This window comes from Rhinolophus ferrumequinum, chromosome 7, assembly GCF_004115265.2.
Source record: "Rhinolophus ferrumequinum isolate MPI-CBG mRhiFer1 chromosome 7, mRhiFer1_v1.p, whole genome shotgun sequence".
NCBI classification, from domain to species: Eukaryota; Metazoa; Chordata; class Mammalia; order Chiroptera; family Rhinolophidae; genus Rhinolophus; species Rhinolophus ferrumequinum.
In genome coordinates, this window is record NC_046290.1 from 41341836 (window position 1) to 41363490 (window position 21655).

General features: G+C 34.9%; 1 protein-coding gene across 3 annotated transcripts in view; it reads left to right on the forward strand.

The window, feature by feature from the left end:
• The window catches only part of CWC27 (CWC27 spliceosome associated cyclophilin), a 180059-nt gene that overhangs the window by 36428 nt on the left and 121976 nt on the right, over positions 1-21655 (forward strand). For all 3 annotated transcript variants that reach the window (XM_033110497.1, XM_033110496.1, XM_033110498.1), the window contains exon 11: positions 643-791. In XM_033110497.1, the coding sequence (XP_032966388.1) occupies positions 643-791 (149 nt within the window). The remainder of the gene's footprint in view (positions 1-642; positions 792-21655) is intronic.

Consider the following 21655-nt stretch of genomic DNA (forward strand, 5'->3'; position numbering starts at 1 on the left):
CATGTGAGCAGAAATCTGAAGGAGATGAAAGAGCGAGGAATGCAGATACATGACATGAGAGTGTTTCAGGCAGAAGAGAGCAGCAACTCCAAAGTTGGCTGGTGTGGCTAGCCTGGAGTTGTAGGAGATATTATCAGGGAGATACAGATACTCTTGAGTGAGTTCGGGATCCACTGAAGGGTTTTGAGGAGAGGAGTAATAGCTATGATTTAGGTTGTAGGAAGAAATCACAGCTGTTCCACCTCCACCTGTTCTACTTGTATTAATCCCAGGTTGAGGTCAGTGTGCTGGCCAACTGCCCCCTGAAGCCATATTTCCCACTGAGAAAGAATGGGAATAAAAATATGCGCAATATCCAGGGTGACACAGAGAGAGCCCCTTCTGTGCTGCAGAGAGGGGCTGGGTGTGAAACGAGCAAATGACCCTTAGTGGGGTATCCCATACTTACATGCTTTGCCTGGAGCAGACCCCAGCGGTATTCCCACCTACAGCGGATTCTTCATGCCCTTACTAACTCAAAATAAAATAAAACAAAACAAAAACAAACCTGGCCCAAAACTCAGTGAAGAGAGTCTGAGATGGATCTTTGGAACTGGAAGGGGAAATGGAACGCCCGCAAATCCTCCATTTCAATTTCTACAGGATGGAGAATTTGAAAGTGCAGAGCATGATGATGGAGATGAGAAGAGCCTGATGAAAGAAAGAATTGCGAAAAAGTTAAAAAAGGAACCAAGTGCAAGTGTCAAATCAGCTGGAGAGGGCGATGTGGAGAAGAAATCAGCTAGCCGAAGGTGAGTCAATTATTGTGCTTCTACGTATCAGAGTATTTGTCTTTTTATACTTTATTTAAAATTAAGATTGTTTCCTCTGTGAAACTTATTTTTTAAAATACTCTTTTCATAACGTTTAATGTATATACCAGTTGTCCTAAATTAGCCCATTTGGAGGCCTAAAAGAAAATAGACCAGTTTTAAAGTAATTACGTACATTAGTGGTCCGATGAGTCTAATTCTACTTCATTTCTCTCTGATCTCTTATTTACAAGCTTCCGTAGATTTTTATAGATGGGGCAAGCAATGTATTAGCTCGATATGGAAAGCTGTGTTTGTTTAATATCAAGGAGAGCAGTAGAGTAATTGTATAGAACAAAATAGATAGCCTCGGAGTTAGGTGAGTAAAATTTGTCAGAACTTGTTGAGGAAGTATGTGGGCCTGAAAACATTTTCAAATACCTTTTCAAGTCTGATTTATACTATATACCCTTCCTCATCTCAATGGTGTCATATCATAAAAGAAATTTCAGCAATTGTCTGATGATAAAGAATGTTAAATTTTATGACTCAATATTTTATTCTTTTGAAATTCAACTTAATTAAAAACTCTGATTTTTTACAACTTTATGGTATACATTTTAAACAATATTGCTTTAAAAAGTAATAGTATTTGTTTTCTTTGGATGGCCTACATTTGGGGATAAGATAGATGGAAGTACTTATAAACATTCTTTTTTTTGTTATGTTTCTCAACCTCATATAGAAAAACTTACAAATAAAAAATATTTCCATGTGGTCATTGCTTAGCTCACTCAATTTTTTTCCTTTATGCAATCAGAAAGTAATTCCCAGAAATTCCCACTGAAGGTATAACCTTTTACATTCAGAAATGGTACTTAGAAGTTACTTTAAATATCTTTTTTTCCCGCAGCACCATTCATCTGACACTCAAGTAATTACTATTGCATAATTTAATAGTAATTTAACTTTAACAGTAAATTAACTTTGGGGCACTACAGACAAGATCATTTTTAGTGATCATGTACATGCTTATACACAGATGGAGCTGATGAGCCTCTCATCAGCTCTGTAACTTTTAGTCAAATCATGAATATAATCAAGGTTACTTTTTTTCTCTATCATTCAAGACACGTGTTTTCTGATTTTTAAGAACTATGCATTTTTTTTAAATTTATTGGGGTGACAATTGTTAGTAAAATTACATAGATTTCAGGTGTACAATTCTGTATCGCATCATCTATAAATCCATTGTGTGTTCACCACCCAGAGTCAGTTCTCCTTCCATCACCATATATTTGATCCCCCTTACCCTCATCTCCCACCCCCCACCCCCCAGAACTATGCATTTCTAAAGATTACATTTATAATGTGACAAAAATACATTTTGAATTTTAATAAATGAACCAAGTATTTGTTATGTTTAAATGTTTCCTTAAGTCCTCAACTCTATCTTGTTGCCCTTAATACAATTTCAAATACTTATGTAACCGGTAACTAATAGATCTTATAATTTAGCAAAGCTGAATTTTCTTTCAGAATGAAAGTAAGCTAATGTGAAAAAATATGCCTTAATAAATGGTGAAAATACCAAACATCTATTTGTAAGTGTTCTCCGCTTTCCAGAATTTTCAATATTTTCATCCTATTTCTCCTACCTACAGAGAGAAATCAAAGAAAAATGAGGTCAGGAGAAAGTACAGAATTTCTAATGGAAAATACAGTTTTTCGCCCTTGTTTAGAAATTTCCGTGATTGTCTCGTGACTGCTTGTTTTAAATATAAAAAGTTCTGGAAATCATTAGTGTTTTTGGTCAGTTATACCAGCTTCACTATAGTTTACATCTCAAGTTAGTTTTATGTTAAAAACCAAACCAAACCAGGAAACCTCTAAGAGTCTTAAAAAAATTATAATGTGGTGAACAGGATTAATTAAATAATTATATTTGCTGCTCAGTCTAAGTTGAATTATAATGTATAGCTGCCAGCTGGAGAGGATATCAGTGTGAAATCATTATCTATTTCAAAATGAATGACCTTGCTAGATACAAACTTTTCATCTGGATGTGCTAGAAGTACTCTATTATCCTTCGGTCATTTTCTTATATGAGCAGTAGGGATTAGAGACTAGAGTAGCCTACCAGCCCTTTAGGCAAGGAGCCATTCAAAGTCTAATTTTACTGAACATTTTTGATAATTGCTTTTATTGGTAAAGAAACATCTGGAATCTGTTAAAGCTGTTTGTCACTTTGGATGTTAGACCTACAAGCAGGTTTGTTGAGTACTTAATATTTAAGCTGGGAAATGGTATTTAACAATGTCATTTGTAACACGTTTACATAGAGTAGAATTTTTCCCTCATATGTGTTCTCAGCAATGTCTTTAGTATTTAGGGGTTCAGGAGAAAAAAATCCAAAGCTCTTCTTACCTTCTCTCCTTTCTTTTCTCATTATACTCATCCTGGCTTCCTTAGGATATCCATCCCTTGCCTCCTTCTTTTTCTAAATGCCTCAATCTCACTCTTTCTTATCCAGCCCAACTTCTCTAACCCTATCTGCTTGACTACTGGTTTTTATCCTTTGCCTACCATGAGCTCCTCAGAGACCATCTTATTTATCTTTACATCTTCTGTGTCCATTATACTATGCATATAGTATTGGTCATTAAAGTATGTGTAATGAGGGAATGGAAAAATGAACGAACGCATTTGTGATTCATGGTTTTCACTCCCTACTGCACATTAGATTCACTGGGGAAATATTTTTTAAAAATACTGATGCCTGGGCCTCACTCCCACAGATTCTGAATCATTTGGTCTGCAGTGAAGCCTGGGCAGATCCTCCTTTTATTTTTTAACTTTGAATTGAAGTATAATTATATACAGAATATATCTGTATGAACTGTATTTTGTAGTGCATGCGCATAATATCCTAAGTATACTGCTTGCTGATTTTTTACAAACCAAACACAGCCATATATCCATCACACGGATCAACAAACAGAAAATTGCCATTACCTAGATAGTCTCTCTTGTGCCCCATTCTGGTTACTTCCCCGCTCATCTCCTCATAGTAACCACTTTTCTAACTTCGAAGAACATACATTAATTAATTTAGGGCAATAATGCTTTATAAAAGCTCTCCAGATAGTCTAATATGCATCCAGAGTTAAGAACTGTACTCCCCATTTAACATACACTCCCTTGATTTCTTCTGAGGTTTAGAATAACATCAAAGTGGAATTTAAAAAATTCTAGTGTCATGTCAGATTTTTTTTTTTGCAGTCTAACAGGGATAAGACATTTATATCAACTAAACTTTGTTTTAACCTTTAAAAAGGGTAAGGATCAGTATAGTGGAAATAAACTAACTTTAGAAAAAAAGTGCGATATTTGAGTATTCCTAATGTTTTTAAAAGACGTGTGCTGGTCAGGATTTATTTTTTCATTAGTTTCAGGTGTACAAAACAAAATAGCGATTACACACTTACACCCCTCACAAAGTGATAGCCCCCACAAGTCTACAGCCCATCAACATCGTACATAGTTTTTGCAGTATTGTTGACTGTATTCCCTATTCTGTACTTTATATCCCTGTGATTTTATTTAAATTATATAGGTGACATTCAATATTATTTTATATTAGTTTCAGGTGTATAGCACGTAGTGTCTCTCAGCCTTTACTGTACATTTTAGTTACCTGAGAACAGGTCCCTCACCCGATCAAGTCAATCAGAATTTTTGGTATGAGACCATAGAAGTTTTAAGAAAGTACCCCAGGTGCTGGGAGCAAAAGCCATGTTGCAGAGGTTGAGGAGATGAAGGATGTGCAGGCAATCTCCTTTCTGAAATTCAGTAGGACCCAGCATTCTTAACACCAATCTTTTCATCCCTCAGGCTTATTTCTCAACCAGTGGTATGGGAAATAATATTTGCTTAGAAATCACTGGGGCCATCACATCAAAAAGCCAACAAAAAGAAAACTTACTATTGCCACATCTAAGCATTCATCTTTACTGCATAAATGTCAGTGAAATCACTTCTATTTGGAAGGGCACAACTTCTTTAAAGCTATCACAAAATAAAAATGCAAAAAACAAAAAATAAAATGAAATAAAAACCAAAAATACCCCAGGTAATTCCAGTGTGCACTCAAGCTTAATTGAAAGTTTGGGGATAGTTAGTTGTAGCTTGTCTTTTGGAAATTCCTATTTTAAAGCTTTTTGTAAAGAATAAGCCTTTTTTTTTTTTGCCTGTAGGTGGAGCTCAGCTGCTGCAAGTTAGTCACGTAAACCAAATTGAGTTGTCTGCCCTACTTGTTTTTAGCATCTGTGTATTGATTTATAATAAATGGCCAAACGGTAAAATCAGATGTAACAAGTACACCAGATAGTGAAAAAAATCAGTGGTTTGTTGTGATGATTACAATCATTCTGGAAATTCAGTCTTTTATTGTGTAATTTGTGTCATTTGTTATTTTATTGTAATTGCTCTTCTAACTTATTTTTATCAATTTGAAATATAAGTAAAAAATCTTGACACTTCCCATCAAATAGCAATCATTAAATATTTGGTAGTCATCTTTCAAGGTTAACCAGATGGTATTAGGTTTGGTGTTCAAACGGGTTCTGTTTTGATTAGCTGTGTTGTTTACCTGTCATATTTAGTTGACTGTGGCACTACCCCTTTTCCATAAAACAACTGTCATATTTGGTAAAGTTAATTAGAATTTGTGTTTTCCTCAGCTGTATTAGGTTGGCTGAATAAGAAATCTCTTGCTATAATGATAGCATCAGGAATTTGGATATGAATATTGCAGTTGATTGACATGGAAGATCTAATGAGTGGGATTGAGCTTTAAATTATAACTTTAAATTCTAACAGTCGCGAGGCCCAAGGCCTCCTGAGGCCTTGGTGCACACCCGGATGAGCTGTTTCTAATTTTAGTCTCTCATCTCCCTGTGGTGGGTTTGAAATATGTGACTAGGATTTCTTAGGAACTTTGAATAATTTTTTCCCCAGTATTTCTAGCCTTTACAAAAACATTAATAATCTTTCTCTCAGCCTTTGGGAATTTTTGAGTCTTAATATACTTTGTATTCTGGTTCTCTTACTTTATGATTAGACTTATGAAGTACAGAGTTGTCTTTATACATAAACTTTGTTTGCTTTAGCACATTCACAAAGGTAGTACATTTAAATTTCAAAAATTTAAAAGAGAGTACACAGTTTGAAATGATGGTACAAATTTTAAAAGAGTACAATAACAAAGACAAATCCAAAGACTTTCTCACAATCCAATTAAAACCATTAGAATCATCATCTCTAAGAAGTCCTCTCTTCCTCTCATCGAAACATTTACAAGCAAGGAATGAAATTAACCAGTTAGAGCATTTCTTCTTTCTTTCACCTTCTTTGCCTCAAGGTGTTGTATTGAAGCAAACAGTAAAACACAGTTAGAAAAAGAAACGTAAGATCTTTGTACTAGGTAATTAATCTCTGAATAAAGAAAATTTGCGGTTATTGTTTCTTTGGTAAGGAGTAGTAGTGGTACAGATACTGTATTTTCAAGAAATATTTGGGTTTAACAGCAGATACGAAGCTTTGGAACAATCCTGATTTCAATGAAGCTTACATTTACTAGAACTTGATTTCTATTTTTTGTATGTTCTTTCATAACCAATCATTCTAATTCTCAAATATATGTTACCCTTGTCACAAATCACTGTGCAGGACCTGCTACCTGCCAGACAGTGCCAGGCTCCAGGAACGTGGAAATAAAGGAGAAATGGTTTCTGTCTGCGAACTTTCATAAGTAGTGTAAGAGTAAGAATTATAAACAATTAATTACAATTCAATATGGCAAGTGCCCTTATAAAAGTGCATGCAAAGAATTATGGAAGTTACGTAGGCAATATAGAGTTCCAGAAAAGTTCAAAATACCAAGTTAAAAAGGGCTAAATATAAAATTGCCATTTTTGTAGGTCAAGAACAGTCAAATATCAATTTCATAAGTTTCACCCTAAAGCTAGTAAGATAAACCATTTTTAAAGCCATTATTTAAAAGAAATAACATTTTAGCATTCAGTCCAATCCTTTAAAGTAATGTCACATCCTCTCCCACTGTAGACTAGATGGTTTGTTTATTGCCTTTACCTGTTATGTGTAAAATGTTGGAATAATAACAATTATAATATAAACCATACCATCATTTGGCATTTCTGGCAAGCTTCCATTTTTCTTCTGATTGGATCTTTATAACAAGAATTTTGGATATTCTGGACAAAACTGTTTCTTGGGCTGTTTGAAATAAAATACCACTTTAAAAATATCCTGTTAGTTCATTGAGAACTTTAATCCATATCCAAGGAATCACCTTCAAAATAAAACAAAATCCTTGAATTTCAATTATATACTTCAGAAATATGACAACCCTACTGCTTTTACAATTAGATTTTGTACAGCAGACAGGAGGCAGTGAAATGCACATGTGGGGGAGATTCTCCTGTCAAAATAGGGAAGAGGTATTTGCATCTCTTTAGAATGTATTGATTCATATTATCCTTAAGAGTTACATTCTATTGATCTTGCAGTACCAGTTGTTTACAAGCAATAGAATTGTACATTTCAAATGTAGTATTGACATTATGTGCAGAAAAACATTCTTTAAGTTGTTCAGCATTTGAGGAAGTGTTCTCTATCCTGGAATATAGATAGTCACGTTGAAAAGTTTTGAAATGTTCACTATTTTCCTACCTTCCTGGTTTTCCTAATGAATTCACCTGTAAATTAAATTAGCAAGTATAGTTTGGGTAAAATAAAGAAGACAAGGTCTACCCAAGATGCAAATTTCTTTGTTTAGCATGACGTTAAAAGCACATAGAATTACACAAAGATAGGACAAAAAATTATAGTTAGTGATTTTATTTTGTTTTATTCCTAGCCTTTTTTCCTGCCCCCTTCCCATCTAACTGTTCGGGGATTTTACTACTTTTCAGATATTACTTCACTTTTGCACATTTTGAGTTCCTCCTTTGTACTCCCTGGCACAAAGGAGGTTCCAGGATGCTCAGATTAGTAAATCTCAGTCTCTTCTCAAGTTGCTGAGTGTCTCCCTTCATGTAAAGGGAGACACTTGTATAAGCAAATAAGAGCTGTGAAGTGTTCCTAGATGCTCTATAGCCAGAGAGTTGTTCTGTTGTTCTGCAAATATATATTGTTCTTCTACAGTGTGACTAAGCACTTTGGCAAATCAGTTTATTTCTCTAGTTTAACTCGCACAACAAATCATAATTTGTATTATTATTATCATTTCACAGGTACAAAAAAACTAGACTTATAGAGGTTAAGTGACTTGTGGTTAGAAAGTGGCAACGCTTGAACTTGCAATGGTCTGACACCTCTACAGAGCCTAGAGAGGGGTTGGCCAGGGCCAAGTCGTAGGTGTCCAGCTAAAGTGTTACTCTCACAAGGAATGTTTCCAGCAAAGGTGTGACATCATTTTAGAGATATTACTCTATGTTAGTGTCAGGGATCAATTAGAGGAAGGAGACAGAAACAGAAAGGCAAATTAATAGATTATTATGTTAGCTCCAAGGGAGAGGCAATAAGGGTCTAGCTAACAAAGGTGCTATCTGCCGAGACGGATTTGAGAAATAGTAAGGGGGTAAAAGACTGGATGTAGGAGATCTGAAGGAAAAGGATATATTCCGGGGACCCGGAGGTTTCCGGTTTGGATGACTGGCGAAGTGGTGGTGATAGATAAGCTTTGAGATAGGAACGCTGGATGTCTTAGTGCTGCCCTCAGACATTTTCGTCCTGTTACTTTCTGATATACCTCGATGTCCCTACACATAAACATGCATCCTGAATTGTTTCTTATTCAATTGCTTCCTTTATTAGTCATCCTAGGCAAGGTTATGCTATGTGAACAAACAGTCCCCAAACCTCAGCTAATGTTTGTTTTGTTGGCTCTCCCTACTTCCTGGTGGGATCTGTGAATCCGCTCTGGAGCATCTTTATTCAAAGGCCCAGGATGAAGAAAACAGCCTCTTTCTGAGAGGCATGGCAGAGGTGAAAGAGTCATGATGGAATCATATGCTGGCTCTTAAAGCTTTGACTTAGAGGTGGAATACATCACTTCATCATTTCGTTGGCCAGAGCAAGTAATATGGCCAAGCCTGATGTCCATATGGTGAAGTATAAATCTTTCACAGGGAGGAGCAGTAAATGGTTAGAAGCAATAATGCAATCTACTACAGTCTTTGTGCTTTAACCAAGAATTGCTGTGGACATCTGTGACTGTAATAAATTTAATTGTCAGCTTCCTAGCAGACAGGACAAAAAGAGATACAATAAAGATTACATGATCATATTATCTGAATTTTAAAAAGAAGGGTATCAATTCCTAATTATGTCACTTTTAAAAAGTACAGAATTCTAAAGAAAATTCTATCTTATCAGATAGAATTATCTTATCTTTACATGAGAACACAGTGCATGCCTTCCACAAGTTTCACAGAAGATGCAAAACACTTTATATGCATAGAATATTAAATTACAACTTTCTTGTTAGATATTTTAAGGATCCTTTGGTTATAGGGAATAGAAACCCATTCAAATTAGCTCAAGTAAAGGGAATTCTATATAACAGCATAGAGGAATTGCATAGAATCTAGATGAAAGGATTGCATAGAGGCCTCACAGGATAGAATGTTATCAGAAACTTATATTTTCTCCCTCGCTCTGCAGCCTCAGACTTTCTGCTATTCTCTGTTCATTTGTTCCATTATCTTTTACAATCTGTGTTTTCTCTAGAGAACTCTAGTTTGCTCCCTCTTGCAATTCAGCTCTTCAGAAGTAAATTGACTTGATTTCTGTGTCCCAAGTACAAATTCTCAGGAGAATCTTATTGTCTTGGTTTGGCTTAGGTATCCGTTTCGTTATGTTATTGGAGAGGATGACAGTAGTGGAGGGGGGCTGGAAAGCCATGAGGTTTATGAGTGTGACAGAGATGGCGAGTCCTTCCGTCATCTATCCTTCCCTTCTTACTTAGTAATTTGAACCCCCATTTTTTACTGTAGGCATGACTGCCTAGCTAAAAGACATTCACCAGTCTTCTTTGTAGCAAGTATGGCCTTGTGACCAAATTCTGGCTAATGAGTGCGTCAGACTTTCAGGCAGTCTTTGTTAATGGAAAGAAGGAAGAGGCTAGCCCTCCTCCATCCTTGTCTCCTGCCAGACCACATGCAGAATGACGAGGCTGAAGGAGCCTGGGTCCTTGAGGACTTTTTGACACCACTATTCCACGTTGCGTTGCCTATCTCTGGACTTTTTCTGTGTGAGATAAAAATAACCTTCATGTTGTGTAAGCCACATTATTTGGGGTTTCTATTAAATGTAGCAGAACCTAAAGCTATCTGCTACAGTAAGGCTCTTTCTTCCAGGGCTGTGCATCTGTATGATAGGCTCTCTGAGGTGGGAACGTGGGCAGACAGGGAATGAATAGCTGTTTGATTATTTCTAATACCTTTCTTAATTGATTTTCTTGTTCCTGGAAGACAGTCACATTAATTAATAACGCCCAACAGCTTCACCCCTCTTTCACTTTAGGCTGATCACCTTTATTCTTGATTTCATTAGGAAAACAGAAGTAGCGAGAGAACTTCCTCATTTTCCTCCCACCAGATCTATCCATCTGCATCTGAATCTGTATTCTAGCAAAGACAACCCCTTCCCTCTGTGCTCTGGTCTTCACACCCTTTCGCTTTATTACACACTTCGGCCAGGTATTATCCACCTTACTCTTGTTGCTCACTTCGTGGCAGGCATATTTGTCTTTATTGTTCCACAGCCCCACCAAGCGCGTTCTTCTTTCAGGCCTCTGTACTTGGAGATACCTCGGCCTGAAACTTTCTTTTCTGTGATTTTCTTAGTAACCAGTTCTTCTATTCATTCAATTCCTTGTTCAAATATCTCTTCAGAGAGACGTTTTCGGACCACACTATTTAAAACAAGAACTATCCAAATGACCTAGAGACAAATTTTTAAAATTTGTTTGACTTTTACCAAACGCGTATCTAGGATCCACTCCTCCCCCAAACACAAAAATCTCAGTCGTATGTCTGTCATGTGATTTGCTCCTAGTTTTTGTAGCCAATTAATTAGTGATGAAAATACACATTATTTAACCTTTTCCTGTGACTATTGGGAACATAGGTGAATAAAGGTAAATAAAATTAAAAAGCAAGTTTAGCTCTCGATTATCTGTCTTTTTCGATGCTAGGCTCAGAAATTTGCAGAAGACACTCTATTTTAGGGAGGCGAAGTGAGAGAGGGTCCCTTCTCGTAGCCAAAATCAGTTTTTCTACAAGTTCTACAACTTTTGAAGAATGACTGTAGTATTTCATCAACATTAATCTTCCAAATGAATGGATTTCATTCTATTAGTCTTATTGAATCTTTGCCTTTATTTAAGCTCATTCTTTTAAAAGTAGACACAATATAAACTATTCAGTAATGACGTACTTTGAAGACGAATCTCACAGAATTCATTGCAGTTCTTTCCTACCTTTTTGCCAATTTTGATGTTAGTAATATTTGATCTCCCTCCTTAGTCTTTATTTAGATACTGCTATACCATATATATCAATACATTAAATATATGTGTACATTGATATTGATTTCAATCTGTTTACTATTTAAATACACTTATGTGAATGTTAAACCTTAAGTGGGATTGTCATTATTACTTTGGAGTGTATTGGTGGCTTCTTCTACTCACTTAATTTTTTAAAGAAGATCCTTGATACATTTTCGTGGTATTGTTCATTGCTAATTTCGTGATATCAACTTAGTCTGATTTCCTTTCTGAAATTTATGGTGTTGATTTAGCTGCTTCTTTAAAGACTTGTCTTGTTTAAACAGTATCAAATTTATTGCATGTTAATGGGTAAGTTTCTGTTGCTACTGAAAAGTACTTGTGGTCAAAGGCAGATACTAATTGGCATATGAGCTTAAGTACTGAATCATTTCTTTTTTGTGTGTGTTTTCAATTTACTCTAGAAATTCATTAGATCAAAGGTATATATGTACTCAACAGATAGGAAGTTAGATTTGTCCTTTGCTGTGTATTTGATTTTCTTGATTCTGTGAAAAAGAATGTTTTCTTAACTTTGAAAGTTATATAATGACTTCCTGCCAATTTCTTCTTCCTTTTAGATAAGAATTTACTTTTTTACTTTTATTAATCATTACAAATTAATGAAAAATTTTTCCAGATATGCCTATTTGTTCACAATATTGACAGTAACTTGAAATACCTTAAAGACAGACTTTGTTTAAGGGAGTTAAAAAGCAAACCCTTGGCTTGGCTTCAAAGAGTTTAGAGAGATACCGTGTAGGCCTCAGACAAAGACTGGAGTGTTATAGTCCGTGTATGTTCTGTCCCGCTGCTGTTTGGTACGACTCAGCTAGTTTGAGGTACAGTGTGTATGCATTTGCCCAGTCACCTAGGAAAAAAAACCTGTGAAAGTACATTTTGTGAGCCAGAAGATGAGAATATCTAATCCTGATGCTGTTGGAGAGTAGCCCAGAAATTGAAGGCCAGGATAACACCAGCCTGAATTATTTGGCTTTATGCTCATTATTATATTCTCAGGTAGGATTTATCAGTAAAGTTTTAAAAATTACGTTTTATTGCTTTCATTTTTTTAGCCTATGGTTTGTAGTATGGAAGGAATGTTGGAACAAAGTGTGTTTACGTTTTAGTAGATAAAGGTCTTTGCACATAGTTTTTGTAGCAAATTAATTTTGAAAATGCACATTTTACTAAACTTTTTCCTACATGTTAGAAGCCTAGGTGAATAAAGGTAAATAAGGTTAAAAAGCAAATTGGAGCTAGACTATCTCTTTTTCAATGCTATTTTCGGATGTTTGCAGAAGACAATGGTTATTCTACACTAAGAGACCAAGTGAGAGGATCCTTTCTCCCCCAGTCAAACTATCCTTGTTTCTAAGCTGTGCCAGCGAATAGCAACAATTTTCAGTAGGAAGAAAGGGACATAACACCTGTTATGGTACTTAAGCATAGCCTGCAACAAAAATGAAGCACCTGAGTGGGGTTGCAATCTAAGGATGGTTGAATTGCAACATCACAGCTTTGGGTTGTTGGTGTTATGGCTATAATATTGAAGGGTGTTTGAATTACCTTAATTCATGGAATGTAAGTATAAAGTTCCTACTGACTCAACTACTTTTCATAAAACTCTCATTAAAATAATGTTTATTCCAACAAAAAAAATATAAAAGGCATATTTGTGTAAGAAAATTAATTTCAGTCTGTTCTTTTAAAAAGTTTTTAAAGTAACTTTTTAAGAATGTAAGTTCATACTGTATGTATCTTTGAATTGTCCTTTTTTAAAACTTTGTAACTGCTGAAGTTTAGTATAGATAAATGAACACCTGGCACCTACACCAGGTTAAAACAAAATATAAACATTACAACCCCTACAAAGCTATAAATCTGACGTGGAAATAGATTATGCCAAAAGGATTCGCCTCATCTGGGCTCTTAGAGGTGGAGAAACTTCCATTTTCTAGGCCAATTGTCTAGCCTTAGTATAGACAACATTCTTTTTCTGCTTTACATTAGTCATGTTCTGCTTAAGTTAACTTTTTTTGTTGTTACATTTCCATTTCTGATTCCTAGAACAGAAAGAAATCCTTATATAGAGCTATGATACCTTGAACTAGAGGGCCTACTTAAGTATAAGCTTTTCCAAAATCTAGAGCATTACATACTTATTAAATCTTAAAAAGGAGAAAAGAAAATAGAGAGATAGATCAATGGAACAGAATACACAGGCCAGATATAGATCCACACAAATATAGTCAACTAATTCTTCACAAAAGTGCAAAGGCAATTTGAGAAATTATAGTCTTTTCAACAAATAGTGCTAGAACAGTTGGTGTTTATGTAAAAAATGAACCTTGACACATACCTCATCCTTTATACAAAAATTAACTCAAAAAAGATTAAGCTTCTGAAAGAAAACGTAGGAGAAAATATGTGTGAACTTGGGTTTGATAATGAGTTTTTAGACATAAAAATCATGAAGTCCACTGATAAATTGGACTTCATGAAAATGTTAAAACTTTGGCTCTGCAAAAGATTCTGTTAAGGGGATGAGACAAGCCACAGACTGCAACGCATTATTGCAAATCACATATCTGATAAAAGACTTGTATCCAGAATATGTAAAGAACTCTGTTGTTTAAAACTCAAAAATAAGGAAACAAACCAATTTAATAAATGGACAAAAGATTTGAACATATATTTCAACAAAGATAATATGCGGCAAACAGCATATGAAAATATCTTATATGTACATCCTTGCTGAGATAGACCACATTGTAAGCAAAAAAAAGACTTAAAAATGTCTTTGTATTGTTTCTTCACATTGTAGTGTATAGTGAATAAGGAGCTAGAAAAACACAAAGGTTAAAACTTATTTGTTTTTAAATCTGGAATTTAATTAATTCCACTTATAGAGAACCTAAAGCTTAGTTTCTAATGCTGGCTCTTAGTTTTTTATTTTACATAAAATGCTGAAGTTCCCTACTGAAGCATAGGAGCAGAGTGGTATTGCAAAGAGAGTAAGGGAAGAATGGTGAAGCTTGAGAGCTTTCCAATCTTCCTTCAGTTGCATTTGCAGACTTTAACTTACTCAGGATTACTCTCCATGTAACGGACAATCGAGGATTTAAGTATAGATATGTTTGACTTAACTGCCATTTTATATCTCCTCTGAGATGAATTATAAAGAATGAGATATTAGAATGGTGGACCAAGGATGCAGATAGTGTATGCAAGGGGATGGGTGAAAGTTTGGTATCCTGATAACTGTGGGAACTTGTGTACACATGGACACATATAGGTAGGAATTGTAGTATAAAGTATTGGAGAAGTAGTCTGGGGCCAGATCAATTTGGGCCCTGCATGATATATTTAGAAACTGGACTTTGTCCTTCAGATGGTGGAAAAAAATCTAAAGGTGTAAAATTGGGAAGTGACATGGTTAGGATTTTTGTCTTAGAGGGATCACTGTGGTGGTAATATGGACAATAAACTGGAGGGAGCAAGACTAGATGTTGAGGAGACTGACTAGGAGGCTGCTTTAATGGTCCAAGTCCTGGTGAGATATGATGAAAATCTGAATAAAGACGGTATTCCCTTTGCTAGGTAATTTGAATTCAGCAAACACTTTTTTCAAACATCTGCAATATGCATGTGGTAGATAGAGAGATAAAGAAAGATATTACAAATAAAGATCTTTGCCTACAAATAAAGTTCTCAGCTGAGCCAGATAGATAGCCATCTGTGCACAATGAACTCTATATAAAATAGGTTCAGAGAAAGTACAGTAGTTTCATGGAGGAGAGAGAGATTAACTTTGACTTTAGGGATCAGGAAGTCTGCATGTATGCAAAGTAGATAGCGTTAGTACTAGGCCTTGAAGAAGAGGTAGAGTTTGAATAAGTGGAAATGGGTGGGGAAGGGAATGGGTGGGAAGGGAATTTCCAGTAGAGGAAACTGAGAAAAGTACAGAGTGTATTTGAAGCACAATCTGTTGTGACTAGAGAAGAGGATATCGTTAGAAATAAAGCTGGAAAGATAGGTTGGGACCAGATCATGAGGGACCTTCCAGGATAGTAAAGTGCAAATATTACTCACTTGGTTTGATTTATGTGTTATAATTCAAGTGTACAGATAAATGTAGATCAACTTCTTTTTATCAACTAGAGTAAATCAATTTGAAAGATTCAAGGTTGGGTGAATGTTGGATTTCTACATTTTTGGAGAGGAGTGAAAGGTTTGGTGAGATTACTACATTAGGTAATTATGTTTATTTTACTTTTCACTGTTTGAAAATGAATACCAAGTCCCTATGGTAAATGAGGTGGTAGTTTTAGGGAGAGGAATGAATCTACCTCGTGGCAAGATGAAAACAAATTTTATTTCGAGCAGTATGCTGAAAATGTTATTTGTGTAATGAATCTTAATCAAGTGTAATGACATGTGTGATCTATGAAGACTTAGATTCTGATACCAGCATCATTTACTTTAAAGGATATCTGAACATTTCTGAATCTGTTTCCTCATCTGTAAAATGTGTTAATACCTGCCCTTCCTTTCTCAATAGGGATGTGGTCAGGTCAAAAGAAATAATGTATGAGACTACTTTTAAAATATGATGCCATTGATGGCCTATGGTGATAGAGTTTAAAGTGCCTTTGATGACGCACAATGCAACCCTCATTTAACAACGATAGAAGAGCTAACTTTCTGGTACCCCCTTCCAGCGACGGCATAGTTCATAAAATAAAATGAAAAATTAATTTGTCGGGTAAATGACAATAATTATTAAGTATGTATGGCAACCAGAGTAGTATTTAAGGGAATGTGTGTATTTATGATACCAGTGAAGCAGAAGAGATGAACCCAGTCCCCGCGGACAATTTGGGGAGAAAAACAAGCCTGTGTGGAGAGAGAGTTAATCACCGCTGTCCTTCATAAGCATCCTGCTTCTTCCACCTCCTGTATCCCATTCCCTCTCTTGACTACAGAGGATACTCTGCATAGATGTAATTATTGCCTAAATCATGCTCTGTAAAACATGAGCACAGGAAATTACTTAAGAAAGTAATACATTAAAAAGTATCAAATGGCATAGACAGACTGAGTACTCTAAATACTTGGGAAATTCCAAGTAAAATGTTAAGTCAGATGAGGTTAATTGGTATTCCTGAAGGTGTGTGTTAAGGCACGTTTATACTGCCAACAGCCAGAACTAAACTGGCGTAAGATTTGTAGGAGTAATTTCACGAGTAAAAGAAATGGTCTCTTCTGAGATAATGGGTTTGCTAATTTGTTGTATTTTAAATTCTTCATTACTATTTTTATTTGTTTCATTTTGAATGTTGATGAAAAATGAAAACTTTATTTTTGAGAACATCCTGTTTATAATAAAAATCTAATGACAACTTTATAAAACAAAAATAGCATGTGTCTACAGATGTGATTATGGACAGGTTCACTTAAGGAAACAAATTTAAAAGATAAAATTCTAACTTTAGCTAGTGAACGCAACTGTTTTATTTTAGAAAGATAAATGTCCTGCTGAAAATTCAATGATGACATTTATTGCTTAGGAAAACGTTGCTTTATTTTTTCCTTCTATGTGTTTTTTAATATAGCACTTAAAATCTTATTAAATAAAACAAATATAAAATGTCACTTTTTAAAATGACTTATTGGTAGTAAAGTTTTCCTATCTATTCTTAACATTGTGATTCTGCTTGAATATTTACAATATTAGAACTTTGGTATGCCAAGAGTTTTAAGATACAGCTTAAGAGTTTTAAGATACGGTTTTTAAAGTATGTTTTTCATATTTGACTCATTTATGAATGGAATATTTTTATAGAATGACATTACTTGATTTTCTGCATTTGACAAGATGATTGAAAGCAGATTGTGACCTGTAAAAGAGAGCTTAGCCATGGAGTCTGAGCTGGAGCTCCACTCCAAGCCTTGTGCTCTGGTGAACGGCCCCATTCGCACCAGGAAGGGGTATCTTTTTCTAATCTCTCACCCAAGAAAAGGTATTTATTTTCTAGGCGGTTCCTCTAGAGGGGTGCCCTTTTCTAATTCACGTAAAGGTACCTCATGTGCTAGCCTGTGAATACATTTAAGAAGTAAAAGATAATGAGCTGGTAGGTATGGTGATGTGTTTTCCCAGTGGTTACTATAGTACAACGGCCTCGGTGTGGCAGATTTTTAGTGATGTGTAAGGGTACTTGGAGATATTGCAGTAGGAAGAGCTCTGGGGAGGGGTTTGGAAAGCAGGGTTCTATCTAGTCCTTGCACAGCATTTTCCCCCCAGCTGTTTGACCTTGAGTGTTCTTTTCTTGGAAATGAAGGGATCGAACTACCTTCCACCTTCAAGGGTACATCCAGCTCTCAACTTATATGTAAGTTTTATCTAAAGCACGGTAAGCAAGGAGAAGTTGGAGCTGGGAATTTTTCAAATTGGCACCTCTTACATGTCTTTAAAACTTCTTGATGTATCTATTTATATAATCTATAATATGCTTCAAATTCAAGTAATCCTCCAACTTTCTTCTACTTTCTGTTTAATTGCTACTTCTCCTTTTTCTTCTTTCTGTTTTGTTGTTGTTTAGTTTAGTTTTTCAGCTTCTTATGCTCGAAACTTAGTTGATTTTGGACTTTCTTCTCTTCCAATGTAAGCATTTAAAGCTCTAAATTTCTCTCTAAGCACTGCTTTTTCTGCATCTCACCAGCTTTAATATGTTATGATAGTCCATTTTATGCGTCACCATGGCTGGGCTATAGACCCTAGGTATTCAATCAAACACTAATATAAGTATTGCTATGAAGCTATTCTTTAGATATGATTAAACTCCATAATTAGTGACTTGAAGTAAAGTAGATTACCCAAGATAATTTAGGGGCCGGGTTCAAGCAGTTGAAAGGCTGAGGAGCAGAGCTAAGGCTTCCATGAAGAAGAAATTCCAATTGTGGATAGCAGCTTCAGCTTATGCTGTGTGGAGAGTTCCAGCTTGCCCTTCTAGATGGCCTGCTTCCTCAAATGCTTGATCCAGATCTCTTGGATTTACTGGAGAGACATATATATATACATACATACACATACATATATATGTGTATATATGTGTGTGTGTGTATACACACATATGTACATATATACACATATATATACACACACACATATATATGTATGTGTGTGTGTATATATATATATATACACATATATATGCACATACACACACACACACTCACACACACGTATTCCACTGGTCCTGTTTCTCTGGTTGAACCTGGACTAGTAGAAATGTGCTTTCAATTTCACTCAGTTCAGAATATATCCTAATTTCCCTTGTGGCTTCTTCTTTGACCTATGGGTTATTTGGAAGTGTGCTGTTTATTTTCCAAATATTTGGGAATTTTCCAGATATTTTTCTGTTACTGATGTCTAAATTGATTTCATTGCGGTCAAAGGACATATTCCGTACAATTTCAGTTATTTTACATCTATTGAGACTTGTTTTTTGGTCCAGATTATGGCTTATATTGTTGCATGTTCCATGTGCACTTGAAAAGAATGTATATTCTGCTGTGGTTGTTTGGAATGTTCTATAAATGACCCCATTATTTTTGATGGCACTTTACACTTGCATTTTAAGGCTTAAATTATACCTGACAGCTTACAAATTTCCTTGATTGATCAGATTTTTTTAAATGAGCTTATTTCTGAAAAACTAAAAGACCAAGCAGTAAGTTCTGACTTTATACTTCATTAATTACTGCAATTAACAAGTTAATAGTTATTTTTAATTTTGTTTCTTGCTACTTGATTATTTACATAGGTCAGAATATAAGACAACTGTTAGTTCATATTTGTTGCTTTTAGTTTTATCTTGTATAACACTTAGAAATCTTTCTCAGTTTCCTCTTGATTATCCAAGAATAAATTTTTAGTTGATAAATTTTCTTGGACTTGTCCTACCTAATTTTCTTCAGGAAAAAATTTCTGTGTGTGTGTTGGGGGGCACTTTTGTTGTCTTACCCTAAGAACAGGTAAAGTACATGGGAATGAAAAATCAGATCAGTGTACTCTTCTCTGGAGCAAATTTTTGACATCTTTAAGAAAGCATTATTAGCCAGGGTTAAAATGGCCTTTTGAATTTTCAATGTGTTTTTCTTTTAAACAAACTCAATGAAAGAAAATAGTTAAATAAAAGCAAGTCTTTGTATCCTTTTTTTAGAAGACTGCCCATATTATTCCTTTCAATTATATGCTTACTATTTGTGATTAAGGTAAATTTATGTAATATAAGTTGTAAATTTCTGTAATGGGTGGAAAATAGGTTAGATAACCTGTTTAAGCTTCAATGAATTAAGTATATTTTTTAATTTGAGACTTGGAAGGTGCCTGAGAAGCCATCTGATACAGAATCTCACCCAGCCCCAGAACTCATTTTACTGTAATTTATTCCATGTCATAAACTATTATAACATGTTTGTGTGGGATTTATTTTTCCATGTTGTTCCTTTTCCCGTTACCATTAGTAATTGAAACTTAACTATAAAAAAGAGACTCATTTGTAGGAATCAACATGTGTTATGTTGTTGTAGTGGAAAGAGTATTGCTTTGGAGTCAAACAGACCCAGTCTGGAATACCAGCTGTGCCGTTTTTTAATTTAGTGTCTTTGGATGAATTATTTAATATAGCTAAGCCTTGGCTTCTTCATTTTAAAATAGGAATAAAAATACCAATTTTACCAGATTGTTTTATGATGAGTAGGTAAGCATTTGACAAATCATAGTTGTTAAAAATTACATCAGTTAACAATATTTTCTTTTTATATTTTCAAGATAGTGATATTCTGTAATATATTTTCAGAATCTTTCAAATGATTCTTTCTGAATACTGTTTGCTATTTGAATTTCTTAATTTAAGGAAAAAAACGATTCAGGTTTAATCCATTTTTTAAATAGCTAGGAGGTGTCATCTACACTATTTTTTTTTCTGCACAAGTAGCATTTAATCTCCTGCCCCACTTAATCTTCTTATGCCAGCTATTCACAGCATCTAAATAGAATTATGCAAGTATGGAGTTGGAAGGCCTATACTAACTGTCAAGTCAGGTACCGTGTTTCCCAAAAAATAAGACCTAGCCATACCATCAGCTCTAATGCATCTTTTGGAGCAACAATTAATATAAGACCCAGTCTTATATAATATAAGACCGGGTATAATATAATATAATACTGGGTCTTATATTTTTTGCTCCAAAAGATGCATTAGAGCTGATGGTCCGGCTAGGTCTTATTTTCGGGGAAACATGGTAGTAGTCTCAATGAGTCTGAATGTGAATCTGGCATACTTTTTTCTGTGCTTCACTCTGAAAGCTTCCAAACTGCTCACCTGTCTATAATAACATTAAATTGGGTAAGCAGCTATTCAATTCACATGTGTCCTCCACTCACTTAGTTAATAAAAAGGGTACATGGAAGCAAAAGGCCCGGAAGCCATTCAGAAAAGTGGTCACAGCTTCTGCCAATCATTCTCTAGTATATGGTAATTACGAGTATTCAACCATTGTTAAAGGAATGAGTGAATGTTGAATCTATGATCATGCAAATGGATACCAGTGATTGTGCAAAATGAAAGTTTGAGTTTTAGTATTTTTAGAATTATTTAAGACAAATTTGATTACAAAAGAATAATTAGGCTATTAATGTCCTTTCTTATAAAATGATTTTTCTTATTTGGGTTTTCTAAAAACAGGCCTTACCTGTACTTTGAGATTCACATGTTTTATTTTTTTATTGTTATGCTTTGTGTTAGATCCAAAATATTTAGTCAGTTTCCAATTTTAGAATTATGGGCTCAATGTCAGAGTGCTTACTGACTCATAAATGGATCATACTTGCAATTTTATTTGTATGTTATTTAGAACTAAAGAAAAATTTCCTATGGAAACAAGCTGTAATTGATAATTGCTTTTCCCTCATTTAGGAAGTTTAATTTGGGATCATTGGAACGCAATAGGGAAAAAATGGTATCAAGAAATAAATATGTAACCTATATTTGGATACATATACAAAAGTGTGTGTGTGTGTGTGTGTGTGAGAGAGAGAGAGAGAGAGAGAGAAAGAGAGAGCGTGTGTATCTGTGTGTGTGAAATCTGTGAAATACCATTAGAAGTACACATAAAGCCACACATGCGTGATTGCTAAAGATATCCTGACAATAATTTC